Source organism: Pyrus communis, chromosome 16 (assembly GCF_041283825.1).
Source record: "Pyrus communis isolate YQ-2024b chromosome 16, ASM4128382v1, whole genome shotgun sequence".
Classification (NCBI taxonomy): domain Eukaryota; kingdom Viridiplantae; phylum Streptophyta; class Magnoliopsida; order Rosales; family Rosaceae; genus Pyrus; species Pyrus communis.
This window is the reverse complement of record NC_142580.1, coordinates 968,074-984,047: the sequence shown is the minus strand read 5'-3', so window position 1 is coordinate 984,047 and position 15,974 is coordinate 968,074. Positions and strand designations below refer to the sequence as shown.

Here is a 15,974-nt window from a genome sequence, read left to right as displayed (position 1 = left end):
ATTTAGATACGTTCAAAAGTTAGAAAATCTACCACTACAGACGAAAACAAAAATAGACCATTGATATCGGGCTAAATACTAAGTTTTTTTTTTTTTTTTTCTAATTAGAAATGAATCCTAGTGGATTTGTTAATTGATTTGACATGCTCGTTGAGTTGTAATCAGAAGCCGTAATCTAGCAGAAAATTAAGGGATGATTTGAAGTAAATAATGGTGTGATTGTTTTGGATTTTTCTGTCTATTTATTTGTGTACCCACCAACCATTTTCTTAGAAATTGGCATTAATTGGGGACTGACAGTTCGCATTACCTTAATTAATTTCCTTAATGTTTGACAACTAACTTAATACTTTTTTTTAATTCGCGGAGGGTGGACTTTTGACGACCCGAATGTTAAAAAAAAGAAGGTCCATTGGGCCCAACGATCTTTTGCATGGCGGACATTTGGATAGGGATAAACGCGGTGCGGTTCGGTACGGTTTCGAATGAAACCGCAATCGAAACTGAATTTTTTTACGATGCAGTTTTAAAGTCAAAATCAAAATGAAATCAAACCAGTTGATTCAGTTTGGTGCAGTTTCAAACGGTTTCAGTTCGTTTTTTTTAGAAAAAGTTACAATTTTAAATTTACACATATTTACACATAAGACGATCTCATTTTCCTCGTACATTAATCAATGAACCTACAGAAAAACTGTAGCGAAAAATAGCAGCAAAAGCAAAACTGCAGCAAAGGAAGTAAGAGATAGAGAGATTTGTCTGACCATATGCAATAGTAGCACCAATCAACAACACACAAGCATTAAAGAAAATATATAAGAAAATATATATGTATACATCTTTCATACGCACAATTTGTTTAAGTTATATATCAAGATAAGCACTGTTATGAAGCACATTTCTCAACCAAAAGAATGTTGCTAATTACAGGTGTGCTGCATTAATTAGGTTCAAGCTTCTAGCACATCTATGAACTATGTGCCTTATTTAGATCGAGTGGAGTGTTGTGATCAAGGGTTGGAATTAGTAACTCTACTGCAATATGAGTACTATTGACTGCATAGCTTCTTGTGTGTGGCCAGATAAATGAACATGAGTTTTGAGAGAGAGAGAGAGATAGAGATAGAGATGTATGGACTCGAATAGAGGTGCAAAATTGGATGACATTCTATTCTAGTGTAGTTAAGTCCATATTATAAATGTATGGACTCTAATAAAGAACCAATTAGAACATAACATTCAATATATGGTGCGGTTTCGGTTTCGGTGCGGTTTTGAAAACCCAAAACCGAAACCAAACCGTTTTCTTAGCCGTGGTTCGGTTTCGAAACCGCAACCGTTTCAAAACCGCAAAACCGAACTATTTGGTGCAGTCTGATTCGAATTGTGTTTCAGTTTCGATTTTCGGTTCCAAGTGCCCACCCCTACATTTGGACACTACTGACAGAAGGTGGATTTCATTTTTAATTCCCCTTTTTAATTTTTTTTAACTATTTTGTGCACAAAGATTCAAACTTCTAAATTTCAAGCACCGAAAGAAAAATAATATTGCAATTTCTGTAAATTCATTTGTTTAATATTATTCGTCCGTATTTAATTTAGAGTTGAATTTTAACTTCTTTCGAGATATTACAATATGTTTGCTCACGTGTGAGATTCATAGGACATACATGATTTACGTTATCCTATATTATTCACAGATCAAATTTAAATTTCATTATACACAAAAAGGCGTGTGAAAATGTAACCTAAGATCGAAAAGCTTAAAGGACTATGCGAAGTTGAGGTGAAACCTCATCTACCTTCATTAAAATCTTTACTGGAAACCCACCGCCCCAACATCCAAATGTATTAATGTAGAGCCTCAGGCCCTCCACTACATGCCTTGATGCCGTTTGTTTTTTCTGGTTGACAAGAAGTGATAAAGTAAACTCCTACACAGGTATCACAATTACCTAAGACGATAGGTGTAACAAAATCGTATCAGCAACTAAAATTAGTTTTCGCCGAATAGCGAGAACATACAAAATCATTGTAAAAGAGCAAAATTTCATAAAATCAGCATTAATAAATGAGACCACGCATATCATTGTTCAAGTGGCAAAGCACATCCAGCCATGGCAATAGCGGGACCACATTCGAGTTGGGTTGGGTCGGGTCGGCTGCATAATATGATTATATGGTAGAGATGTCGACGAAGAAGATAACGTAAAAATATTATATGGACCATCCGAAGGTGGGACATCGGTGACAATAAACTTACACCAACATCCTGGTCCGATGTAACTTGTCCACATGTAACATGGGGTCCTACATTTGTTTTCTTTTTCCACGTGGCACCATACAAAAATTGATGGAAAAGCCAATATTCTATATTTATTATAATATAATGCTAACTTAAATATTGCATGCCACACAAAATATTTGCTCTGGTTTGCCGATTGGAAAGTATATATTGAATTGGCCAAACTTAAAGTATATATTGAATTGGCTATTCTAGTTGACGTGAACGTCGACGAATTGGCTTGAGTAGCGTGTATTCTATCAAATATTCTTGTTAAAAAGATGTTGGATTTTTATTTATGCATTTCGTTTCGAAACTCTTTTTCTCTAAATTATTGTAATAGTTTCAAATTCTCTTTCTTCTCTTTAATAATAATATGCATTTTAATAAATAAATAGATTAGGTCAAGTAATCAAATAGATTAAAAAAAAATTGGTTAAAATAACCAAATATTCAATTTAAATTGTTGAACTAAATGAAAAAAAAGTAGTGACATGTGGATTGAATATTCACGGCATAGCGATCAAATGTCAATGATGTACAAAACACGAAAAAATTATAATAATAAAAGTAATGCTAGACTTACCGTGTATAGAGATGATAAAATGTGGTGAAAGTAATATTTTTATTTCAGGATTTGAAAAATAATTGTCTTCGGATTTCTCCAAATTGAAATTCTTACAACGCACAAGCCTTGAAGCCCAAAAAAATGCAAAGTCCATATGGCCAACATGCCTTCTATTCTTGCATTTTCAGGTTTGGACCAGCATGCCCATACATACATTTATTTAATATATTCACCTTCCAACATTCTAATATGATCAAATATGACATTCTCTCTTTCTAGTTGCATATTTGACCGTTAGATACTGAATTAAGGGAACATTTGAGAACAATATTTCAACAAAACAAAAAGAACTTGAATCAAAATAATTATCAAACGGTCCTAAGTAATCGTTACCCATGTTAATTATGGTACCTTCCATTATCCCCAGAAAGTCTAAATGCACGGCTATCATAACTACTTAAGAAGATAGGCATAACAAATTTGTATTAACGACTACAACTAGCTATTGCCGAATAACAAGAACATACAAAATCATTGCAGAAGAGCAAAGCACATGAAATCAGCATTAATAAACGAGACCACGTAAGATTATCGTTAATAAATGAAACCACACATATCCTTGTTCAAGTGGCAAGACCACATCCAGCCATGGCAATAGCGGGACCACATTCGAGTTGGGTTGGGTCGGGTCGGCTGCATAAAATGATTATATGGTAGAGATGTCGACGAAGAAGATAACGTCGAAATATTATATGGACCATCCAAAGGTGGGACATCGGTGACAATAAACTTAGGCCAGTATCCTGGTCCGATGTAACTTGTCCACATGTAACATGGGGTCCTACATTTGTTTTCTTTTTCCACGTGGCACCATACAAAAATTGATGGAAAAGCCAATATTTTATATTTATTATAATATAATGCTAACTTTAAATATTGGCATGCCACACAAAATATTTGCTTTGGTTTGCCGATTGGAAAGTATATATTGAATTGGCCAAACTTAGAATGTCACTAAAACCCCAAACCCTAATTAGCATTTTAATAAATATATAAAAGAGATTAAATTAGGTCAAGTAATCAAATAGATTAAAAAAAAAACATTAAAAATAATTTGGTTAAAATAACCAAATGAGAGATTATATTCACACACCTCAAATTACTTCTCTCACACCCTTTTATTTTTTTAATATTTTTTTATCAAGGGTTAGTGGTGTGTAGAAAACATTAAAAAATTAAAAAGGTGTGGGAGAAGTAATTTGGGGTGTGTGAATATAATATCTCTAACCAAATATTCAATTTAAATTGTTGAACTAAATGAAAAAAAATAGTGACATGTGGATTGAATATTCCCAGCATAGCGATCAAATGTCAACGATATACAAAACACGAGAAAATTACAATAATAAGAGTAATGCTAGACTTATCATGTTTTGGTGGATCCTACCTTTAATTACATAGGTGATAAAATGTGATGAAAGTAATATTTTGGGTTAAACTCTGTTTACTACCCTCATGTTTCATGGTTTTCAACATTTATTACATGAAGTTTTTTTCACCCCAGAGTCATACCTAAAGTGTTAGTTTTGGGACAATCTCATACATCCATTAGTCTGGCTATTAAGTCTTTTGTTAACTGATGACGTGGCACCCATGTAGACAATGATTGGGGCGCCACGTGTCATTGAAAATTAAAGAAAATTAAACTATTAAAATAATTAATTAAATAAAAGTTAAAAAAAATATAAAAATTTCCCCAGGTCCCCTTTGTCTTCCCCACCCCGATCCCCTTCCCTTCTCCCTCTGCACCTCTGCACATCCGCTCTCACCCTCACTCTCCGCTCTCTATCTCACTCTCCAGATCCCCAGATCCCTCTGCATCATCTGCACATCCATCCTTTTCCAGATCCCCTTTGTCTTCCCCATCCCGATCCCCCACCCCGAGTGACTTGATGTGACACGTGCGATGATAGAGGCCTTTCTGTGGAAGAGAGGGTAGCCGTGCTTCCATCCGAGGATGAGGGACTTATCGGGTTCCTGGAGCTCAACGGAGTGGAGCGCGTGGGAGTTAAGGATGGTGCGGACAGCGTTGAGTTCTTGGACGGTGAAGGGGTCGAGAGAGTGGTGGGAGGTGTCGGAGATGTGGTCTTTGAGGCGGGGTGTTGGGATATGGGGATTGGATGCGGTTTTTGGAGGAGCACTAGGCGGAGTTTGTTGTGCAGTCGAGGAGGTCGGAGACATACGGGCGGCGCGTAAGGAAGGTGGGACCAAGTGAAGAGGAGGACTAGGCCTATGCAGAGGGAAAGGGAGAAAAAACGCAGGAATCTCCGATCTTCCATGGATCATGTGTTTCAAAGTTTGAGTTTGAGGGAGGCGGAAGGATGGATGTGCAGAGGTGCAGAGGGAGAAAGGAGGGGAGTCGGGGTGGGGAAGACAAAGGGGATCTGGGGATTTTATTTTATTTTTTATTTTTTACTTTTATTTAATTAATTATTTTAATAGTTTACTTTATTTTTATTTTTTAAATTTCCACGTGAATGATACGTGGCGTCTAGTTATTGTCCATGTGGGTGCCAAGTCATAGTTAATGGGAGACTTAACAGTTTGACTCACGGATATATGAGACTATTCCAAAATTTCCACTTTAGGTATGACTCTGGGATGAAAAAAACTTGATGTACTAAATGTTGAAAACCACGAAACATGAGGGTAGTAAACAGTCTTTTGCCCTAATATTTTTATTTCAGGATTTGAAAAATAATTGTTTTCGGATTTCTCCAGATTAAAATTATTCCGTTAATCTTTGAGAGGGTGTGGACAAAAGCCCAATTGACATTCTTACAACGCACAAGCCCTGAAGCCCAAAAAAATGCAAAGTCCATACGGCCCAACATGCCTTTTGTTCTTGCATTTGCAGGTTCGGACCAGCATGCCTATTACTTAATACATTCATTGTCTAAACAATCAAATATGACATTCTATATGTCTAATCGCATATTTGACCGTCAGATACTGAATTAAGGGATCGTTTGACAACAATATTTCAACAAATAAAAAAGAACTTGAATCACAATAATTATCAAACGGCCCTAAGTAATCGTTACCGATGTCAATTATGGTACCTTCCATTATCCCCAGAAAGTCTAAATGCAAAACATTGAATCAGTTGTACAAAAAGAATGGTACAAATCGAAGGCATTGAACCCTTTTCCACAGAACTCAGAAGAAAGATTCAAACAAGGCATACAAAAAAATATAACATTTACACATTTTGCTCCTCCCCTTTTCTAAGGATCATCCTACTACTATACATACGAAGTGGGAAATGGAGGTTTGTAGTAGTATACATGTGCGTGGATATACCGAATCGAGTTAAAATTTTAGTTAGAAATGATTCCTCGAACCTGTATTCAAGCCATTACGAATCATCAAAATTCTAGGACCGACAGCCGGCGTTTGTCTCTGCAGAATATCAAAAAATTGCTGGTAACATCCGACCAACAAAGATGTCCGCAGGTTTTGAGTTTTGACAATTCTTGCTGTGAGTCTGAGGCTGTTTTAAGTTTTGAAGAACTTGGCAACGGCTTGATAGAGATTCTCTTCCTCGAAGGGCTTTGAGACGTATCCATCCATCCCACACTTCAGGCACTCATCATAGGTGGCATGAATAACATCCGCCGTCATAGCTAACACAGGCAAATGCCAGTCACCCTTTCTTGCGAGTGCTTCAAATCCACCATTCATCTCAACATTTGCCTTGCTCTCCATCTGCCGGATTCTGCGTGTTGCCTCAAACCTGCAATCAAAAGTAACATTTGTAAATAACAAATTAACAATTCCAATTTGTAACTGAAACAAGGGCATTCCGAGTCTAGAATGTTGTAACTGAAACACCGAAACATACCCATCCATTTCAGGCATTTGAATATCCATGAAGCAAGCATCAAAATTGTGCGGTAATTGAAGCAACGCCAATGCAGCTTTGCCACTGTCAACGCACTCTACATAAGCACCAAACTTCTTTAGTGCACCTGCAGCAACTCTCCTGTTTACCAAATTGTCATCAACCACCAAAATTTTCTTCCCACAGAGCAGACTTTGGAGGACGTTAGATCCATTAGGCACCACTCTCCCTGGTTGCCTCTTCTTTCCTATGCCCAGGACCTCTTGAAGACACGCAGCCACCATACTAGCCCTCAAAGGTTTCATAATTACGGTATCCGCAAAACCAGCTGCCCTTACCTTATCAGATTCAGCTTGACTAAGATTATTGGTTGCAAGAAGGATCATTTTTGGCAGCTTAAACGCATGACCGTTCTGTTTCCAATCCAATTTCTGCACATTAAGATCATGTTCTTCACCAGAAATCCATGAATCCTTCTCAACTAGAACTATATCTGGCTGGATACTTTTCCTGTCATATGTAATGAAGCAGTTCAATTCAGTTAATCAAATCCTACTTATTTCCAAAGTCTACCATTTTTTTTTCAGTTTTCCAAAGTCTACCTTTTCATTTTACTCAAAAGTCTACCTTTCATAGCAGTTAATAAAGGTAATATTGAATTGCAATATTGTTATAGTTTTATCACAGTAAATATTAAACCCCTTAAAAAACTTTAAAGATGTAGCAAAAGTAAACGTACCCGGATGCCACAGCACCATTTCTTCCACATGAAGCAACAGCCATCTTGATGCTGCTCGCAACTTCCACAAGGATTCCAAGTCTCTTTAAGTGGTATTTGGTTACAGCAGCTCTCACAAGTTTTCCATCTACTACTATTGCTCGCAATCCTCTAAAACTAGAAGGTAGATCCTCAGGATTAGGTTTTTTCATGTCACTAAATGCATTTTTCTTGCACCTCCTAAAATTAGCGGTGAAAGAAAATGTACTCCCAACACGAGGTCGACTTACAAATTTTATCTGACCACCCATCAGTTCAACCAGACACTTACTGATGCTCAAGCCAATACCAGTTCCTCCATAATGTCTAGAGGTTGAACTGTCTGCCTGCATGAAGGGCATAAAAACACGTTCCTGGGCAGCTAACGGTATACCTATCCCCGTATCCTCCACAGAAACCATTAACGTGACCTGCTCAGAAGCTTCAACAACATCAGCTCTGTCTTCTTCATCAGACACCAGATGCTTAAACTTATCCCAACTATTCCAGTCATTTGCTGCTTCACACCCACTTAAAGTTTTAAACTGATGGCCATCGGATGTCAGCACACCTTCATCTGTTCCTCCGTTCAAGTAAGTCTCTGATTTCCCATTTATCATCACCTTTGAGGGCTCAGCTAGATGAACTTCGACAAATATATGTCCTCGTTCAGTGAACTGCCAAATGTAGAGCTCAAACATAAGTTATCCTTGATCACTAAACAGAGCAGGACCAACCGAAGAATTTAACGAATCCTGTTACTGAAAGTTGAAAATAAAAAAATGAAACTTCCACTTACTTTAATAGAGTTGCCCACTAGATTTGTAATTATCTGTCTGAATCTCCCTGGATCTCCCATAAAAATTTCTGGAACTTTATCGGACACAAATACTGCTAGCTTCACATCCCAAATATAAATCGGAATTAGGAGATTTGACGATGAAACATGATACTATAAATTATGACAGTTCATATTTCAGAATTTAAGGACTATCACCATCACCACAGCACAATTTAAGAACTACAAAAACATTGCAGTAACTCTGAGCTGAAGACATTGAGGCTTACCTCTATACCCTTATTTCTAGATTTTTCAGAAAATAAAGATAGAACATCATCTAGTATTGACCGAATGCCAAATGGAACTTCTTCCAGCTCTAACTTGCCAGCATCAATCTTTGCCCGGTCAAGCACCTCATTTATTAATGTTATCAAAGCCTTTCCACAAGCTTGAGCTGTTCGAGCATAATCCATCTGGGTCGAACTTAAAGCTGTATCTAAAAGCAAGGCAAGCATTCCTGCAATCATAGAAAAATAAAGATTTTACTCTTGCAAGAGTGCATTTTCGGACTCGTATCATAATGTCATTCTGAAAATAAAATGTTAAAATTGGGAGATCTGTTAGCATACCTAGGATTCCGTTCATGGGCGTTCTTATTTCATGAGAAACAGTAGCAAGAAACTGGCATGAAAAAACAGAAGACAACATATCAAAAACATGCCATTGAGGAATGAGCAATGTTTGGGGAAATGTTGAAAACAGTACCTGGGACTTGGCAACATCAGCAGCTTCTGCTCGAACTTTTAATTCCTCCATTTCACGGAAATCATCCTCAACTTTAACAATGTGCATTGCTGCCCCATATAAGATATAGCCAACTAAAAACCCAATCACAAAGAACAAGAATGCAGTGTTAATTGCTGTCCACGACGTGGGTGCCCTCTGATGATATCTGCTCAAGAATCCAATTAAGTGTATTAGCATGGCATAACCACTGAAACTCTCCATCTCTCATTAGTTATTGATTGGTTGCCCTTACCTACATATCATCTGATGCTTCCGAAAAGGATCTCCAAAATCCAACTTGCTTTCATGCAGAAGAGATGTGTCACCATCTTGGTATTGGTGACCATACATGATTAGGGGATCAGAAGTGTTTGTAACATCATACACATAAACCTGAATGGCTTGATTCCCCGCAAGTTGGCCAAGCAAATTCTCCACAAGGGACTCAACATCAAAGGCACCACCAAGGTACCTGCATTTTATACAGAATCAAATGAACCATCCTGTAGATTGCTAACTTCTGTGGCAGATGGACATGGAATCGGCTAAAGTATATGCAGGTAAGAGCATGCAAAAAGCAACTGAAGAGCGTTTTCATAGTTCTATAGTTGTATGCCAACTTACCCAACAGCCGCCTGAATGCGCTGCTCCACAGTTGGGTTTGGAGGCAGCTTCGATTTGTAAACGGGGAAAGTCAATACAACACCAAGATGATGAGAACCCAGCAGCCTAAATGGGCTTGTTAGAACAGCTTTTCCAGTAGCTCTAGCCCTCAAAATGTTTTCTCTGTCCTCCTGCATCATGTAGTGGAAAAATTAAAGGTCAAATGAAACACGCCCAACGAATGCTCGGATTAATGCCATAGAGTTCAACAAGATAAACAAAGTGAAAGTAAACACATCCTATAGTTACCTCCCCAGACATCATATCAAGTGACTCAATGTAAGAGACGGTTTCCTGTGAAAAAATTACAGGCGCATACTCATCTCGGTTGGGCGATGGTTCCTTCCCCATTGTCTTTATTGTCCATCCATGTTGGTTTTCAAACCTTTCCCTATCCGAATCAAGCACTCTCTGTGCATAGGCCACCCCACTCAAAAGAGGCCTCTCGAAGGCGGTTCTGGCAGTGTATTCAGCAAATGTTTCCTGCATTTTCCCAATACAGAACCCAAATCACACAAAAGCTCAAACCAGTAGCACCACATTCAATCATCATAAAAATTGAGAAACTAATTGTCTTAAATAAACCAAACTGTACAATTAGTCAAAGAAATTATACCAAAACAAGCATTTCCCAAAAGGGTTTTGATCAAAATTGAAGCACAAACATACCTGATCAATTGCAGAAGGGTTCTTGTAGTAATGGAATGTGGAAACAAGGATTGCAAGGGCATGCACATGATTAACACTAACACTGAACTGATCCTGCAGCATTCTTGCCCTTTGATCACACATGCTACCAAGAACTTCTACCCTTCTCACTTTGTTATCAGCATCCATGCAAGAGTAGGTTAACCAGCCCAAGAGAAGCATCACACCAACCCAAAGAAGGAACAGTTTTGGGAACCAAGCCCTGTGTGCCTGCACAAAGGTGTAGCCTTTTTTGGCCCCCATTTGCTCATTCAACCTCACAGCCACTGAGTGGTGGCGCTGCATCTTCGTCTTCCCACCCATCAGCACTAGACCAATTTCTTTGATTCTTCTTCTTGTTTCCTCTTTACTCATCTCATAACTAATCTTAAAAAAAGAGAACCCACGTTCTTAAAAGTGCTTATTTTTTCAGAAACTTTTTTTCTGAAAGCACAAGCAAAATACGAGCAAATGAAGAAATATATCTCCTACTGTGGGGGTGTGGACTTTCTTCTTCCCTCTCTCACTGAAACCCCATTGTACTATTGTAAAAGGTAAAGAGAGGGAGAGACCCAGAACTCGAAAAGAAGGATTCTTTCTCAATTCACAGAGACAAGCATGGCTCTCAAAAGATGGGGAAAGGAAAACAAAGCTCAAATTCCAAAGTAGTCTTTGTATTTCTCTCTCCTCACTCTCTCTCCCTCTAGAAAATGGTCTGTCTCAGGCTGTGAATGCTAAACAAAAAATCGTTTTTTAAGGAATAAAAAAACACAGAGAGCTCCAATCATGCCATCTCAAAGCGTGAAGCTTAGTTAGAGGCTTCCAGACAAAGAAGAAGCACGTTCACTGTTTTCCCACCATATAATAATCAAAACACACACAGCTAAGCTCAGCACACAACACAGGAATGCACACCACAAGAGTTTGATGAGAGAGAGAGAGAGAGAATTCTAGAGAGAGAAACAAAAGAAATAAGAAATGGGGGTCTTGAAAGAAACGATCTTAACCTCTAACAATTATAGAAAGATGGTGGCTTGATGCAGTACAATGAATGTCTAATAGAAAAGGAGTATTGGGTCGTCCTGATCTCAGGATTTTTTCTTTATTTTTTATTTTTTTCAGCGTAAAATAGTAGCTTTGATGACTTTTTATGCTCTATTTTTTTAAGGCAACCAAACTGAATCGAATTTTTTGGATTTTCAGAGATACGCTCTTGTCTCCCCATCACTACCATCCCACATTATAAACTAATTTCCCCTCTCTCTCTCCCCTCCCTCTCTGTATTCTTCCTTATAATATTGCATCTTGCACGACACACTCTCTCTCTCCCTCTCTCTGTTGTTTGCTTTGCTAATTTTCTGAGCTCACATTGAAGCTGATAGTCCAAACTTTTGAAATTCAACCGAAATATTTTGATGGGTGTCAGACTCTGACAATTCCAAAAAGCAAAACCCAAATGGGTTACGTTTTTCGGGGGCTTTATGTTTTAAACAGTGAAAAATGAGATGGAAAGAGTCCCAGGGGAAGGCATAATTGCCCATTTAAACATCAGAAGGAATCTGACATGATGTCTGCCTTCTCTAGTTTTCTTTTAATTTCTTGTGTGAGTGTTTATCACCCTATAAATATTTGGACATTTTAATTACTCTCTACCTATTAGGCCGCATTTCTGTTTATTTTTAACATTTAGCAGTAAAATTTCATGGATTTGCGGTAAAATTTAAGTTCAAAGAACATCGATACAATTAAATTAATTCTAAAAGAGAATCAAATAATATAAATAAAAAAGAATGTTAAACACAATTAGACAAAAAGAAGTTCGAAAAAATGTATGCCGAAATCATTTTCCGAGTTATGTATTCCCTTTTTCATTCAAATCATTGTTAAATTTCTTCAACTTCCTTTGTTTTTCAAAAAGGTAGTGTGTGTAATATGTTTAGGTTTTCAATATGAATCCAATTGGGCGAATGGAAGTCCAAAAATCGCAATCACATATCTTTGGGATAATGACATTGGGATCTCATTCCCTCTAATTTACATTAAGCCCGGAATTTCTATATTAAATTCCGAAAATACCCCATCTATTTTTTCTTTCTTTCATGAAACCAAACCCCTTTTTCAATTGATATACCAGATTTGGATAAGAAAATATGACTATGGGGCAAATTTTAAGTTTTCTAAATTTGTCATGTTAATATATTTCCAATAAAAAAATGAGTGCACGATAATTTTTGTTTCCTAAATTTTACATTTTCAAAATATTTTTACTTTTCAATCATTTTTTTAAGATCATAATTGTAAGTTTTGGAGATGAATGTCTTATTATTAGATTAAGTTGTTAATTGATATGAGAAATGTTGTACGAATGAGGTGAACGAAATCAGAAAGAGATCATCTATGGATCTCTTCCTCTAAAGTTTAGAGATCAAGTGATTTAAACCTTTGAAATTCAATCTAACGGTTAAAAATAAAGAAATTCGTAAAATAATTTAAAAAATTATAATAATTTTTTATCGTTAATCAAAGACCTAAATTATTTGATTCTTGAGTTTTGAAAGAAGAGATCCTCTCCGAACGAAATGGAAGTCTTCAGACACGTTTCTGATTTGAAATGACACTTAAATAGTAGTCGATGCTGGTTCAGTGATTTTTGTTCAGAAAAGGGATATCTTTTGATGGAATAAGGGGAAGATTGCATGGGGACCATTTTCGTTCACACCTATTAAATTTATGAAATATGGAGAAATGGTCACTCGCTTTTAGGTATGAAACCGTATTGGTACGACGTTAAATTTGAAAGCTCTACCTTATAAATAAGGGTAAATTATACTTTTACACATTAGGTTTATGATTTATTTCAATTTTTTACAATATCTTTAAAATATTTCATTTTCATACCTTAAGTACTATTTTATTTCAAAATAATACATCCATTACATTTTCCATCTATTAATCCGTTAAGCGTTGACGTGACCATCATGCGGCTACCAAATGTTTGCTTCGTTATAAAAAAAAAAACCCTAAATCTTGTAAAATATATTACTTAAAATAAATAAAAAACTGAAGTTAACCTTCCCATCATCCTCCCCGGGGCCCGCATCTCCCCCACCCCAAAACCGAAGCAATTAACACCCCACCCCCACCCCCACCCGCAACCCTCCCTCCCTCTGCACCCATCCTCTTCCCTTCTCTACACACCCCCCCCCCCCCCCCACTCTCCTCTACACTCCCCCCACTCTTTAAATCCACATCCATTCCACGAACCCGACAATGACGAGACGGGATCTGGGTTTTTTTTTTTTTTTTTTTTCTTCTTCTTCTTCTTCTTCTTTCTAGGTTGCATGGAAAAAGATGAAGATGGGGGAGATAGGTTTTGGGGGTTGCAGGGAGAAGACAGGTTTCAGTGTTTTTTTTTTTTTGTTGAGAAACTTCTGGTTTTTTAAATTAAAAAATATATATTATTTTTGCCACATGGCAGACATTTGGCAGTCACGTGGCATATATATGGCAGCCACATCAGCACTTAACAGATCAATAGATGGAAAATGTAACAGAGGTATTATTTTGAAATAAAATAATACTTAAGGTATGAAAGTGAAATGTTTTAAAAATGTTGTAAAGAATTCAAATAGACCCAAAACTTAAGGTAGGAAAGTGTAATTTACCTTATAAATAAATACGATTGAATCGTTAGATTAGATTAGTAACATAAGAAAAAGCACAGTTAAATAAGTTAATAAAGGCTTTGGGGTGGAAAGCAATATTCACTTAACAAATACAATGTTATTGTGACTGTAAACACGGATTTCTTGTGACAAATAAAACAAAAACACATGTACAAAATAAATATGTTTGTATTAATGTAGGTTTAGAGTTACAATCTTTTTAAAACTTAATCCCTTGATTCGATCTCTAAAATGTGTAGATTCCTTTTCTGTCAAGTGTTGACACATGTCCTTCTTGATGACTCGTTCGATTTTGATGAGTCATATACACATGTAAGATTTATGAGACACATGACGCATGCTACGTATGGCCTAGCATGTCGAAACTTTAATGTGTTTGTGAACATTTATTTCTCAAAAAATTCAATGTCTATAATGACATCTCATATTCATAATATAATGAAAATTTTAAAATATTATTAACACAAAATATCACTGATAACGAAATAACTATTAAAAGTATAAATCCGACGTTAGAGAAAGATACAACCCTTCGTATACGAAGTTTGAGGCCATTATCTATCTTTATTTTTCCTGCCACTCAAAGTGTGTGGGTATGTCGGCCATGTGGTCTGGTAGTGAAGGTGAAGCCCACACCCATCACTTTCTATCCCAACCAAAAAAGTCTAATTATCTTTCTTCTTTGTACAATTAATGATCATATCGTGTCCCTCCCTCCTCACTCCTGAGCCCTGCCGATGCCATGCATGCCATGCATGCCATCCTCGTCCCTCACCCTCCCATGCCAGGCCAGGCCAGTCCAGGTGCTTCATCTTCTTCTTCTTCTTACTGCTGGACCCTGGGTGCTCTTTTTTCCTGGCTTTCCTCTCTCTTAGCTTGATTCTCGGTCTACCTAATAAAAGCATTTGCATTTGCATTTGCATCCCGATCGATGGGAGTCGAGTCCCATGCCATTCCATACCCTGCAGCACTAACTAGCTAGTACTAGTACACAGTAGTACTTGTGTACTTCTGCCTTCTGTATGTGTTGTTGTACGTGGTCCCCTGGATTTGGTTTCATAGAGCCATGTGATGCTTTCATTTCAGGTCCCCAGCTAGCTAGCAACAAGCCTACAAGGTGCATTATGCTTTATATCAAGGGTGTTTAAACCATGACCATTGTCGCCACGAACGAACTCGAGCCCCCTCAAGGAAAGGCATACTCGATTCATCGAAATTAATCGAGAACGTCTGCTTTGATCCCTGAGTCTTCCTCTTATTTCGAAGCATGCGGGTACCAAAAACCGATGCCTTACCACTTGGCAAGAAATAGGGACGTAGCTAGAATAGTGTTGGCACACGCCCGGCAAAAGTGGGTTGGTTGTTCTGTTTGCTTTCTCTGCCCATGAACCAACAGAATGCCTTTGGTTTCATGGCAATATGGCTTGGTAAAAGCCTGTTAGATCTTAATTTTTGTATTTCTCTTGAACCAAGATTAAACTGTTAAAATTTTAAAGTATCTCGTACTCTGGAATACAATAAAAAATTCTTGCTTTATATTGCCTATGATTTATTAGGAGTGCCTAGGAAAGAAAGAAAAAGTAATTATGCATGTAAACTAGTTAAACTCACTTTAAATTCAATTTTCACTCATACTTTTTCAATATAATTCTTCAGCAGACTAGTTGTCCGCGAGCTAAATTTTTTTTTTTTTAATAGTAATTAGGCTTGAGAAACAATGATTTTTACCAAATCTTTGTTCTCCCCCCCCCCCCCCTTTTTTTTTTTAAATGTTGATCAAAATAATTGTAGTAACATTATTGTGTCATTTAGAGTCAAATTTCAATTAATCTCGGTGGAGATGATCTAATTATGCTAC

At 37.1% G+C, this 15,974-nt stretch overlaps 1 protein-coding gene across 1 annotated transcript; it reads right to left on the bottom strand.

The window, feature by feature from the left end:
• Window positions 1-6,032: 6,032 nt before the first annotated feature.
• Window positions 6,033-11,815, bottom strand: LOC137730979 (histidine kinase CRE1). The gene is made up of 11 exons (XM_068470007.2): window positions 10,413-11,815; window positions 9,993-10,226; window positions 9,705-9,874; window positions 9,334-9,552; window positions 9,060-9,246; window positions 8,924-8,975; window positions 8,582-8,811; window positions 8,313-8,411; window positions 7,496-8,190; window positions 6,757-7,266; window positions 6,033-6,648 (listed from the first exon to the last, which is right to left on the bottom strand). The coding sequence occupies exons 1-11, from the start codon at window positions 10,803-10,805 to the stop codon at window positions 6,411-6,413; spliced, it is 3,027 nt and encodes a 1,008-aa protein (XP_068326108.1). The 5' UTR covers window positions 10,806-11,815; the 3' UTR covers window positions 6,033-6,410.
• Window positions 11,816-15,974: the final 4,159 nt, after the last annotated feature.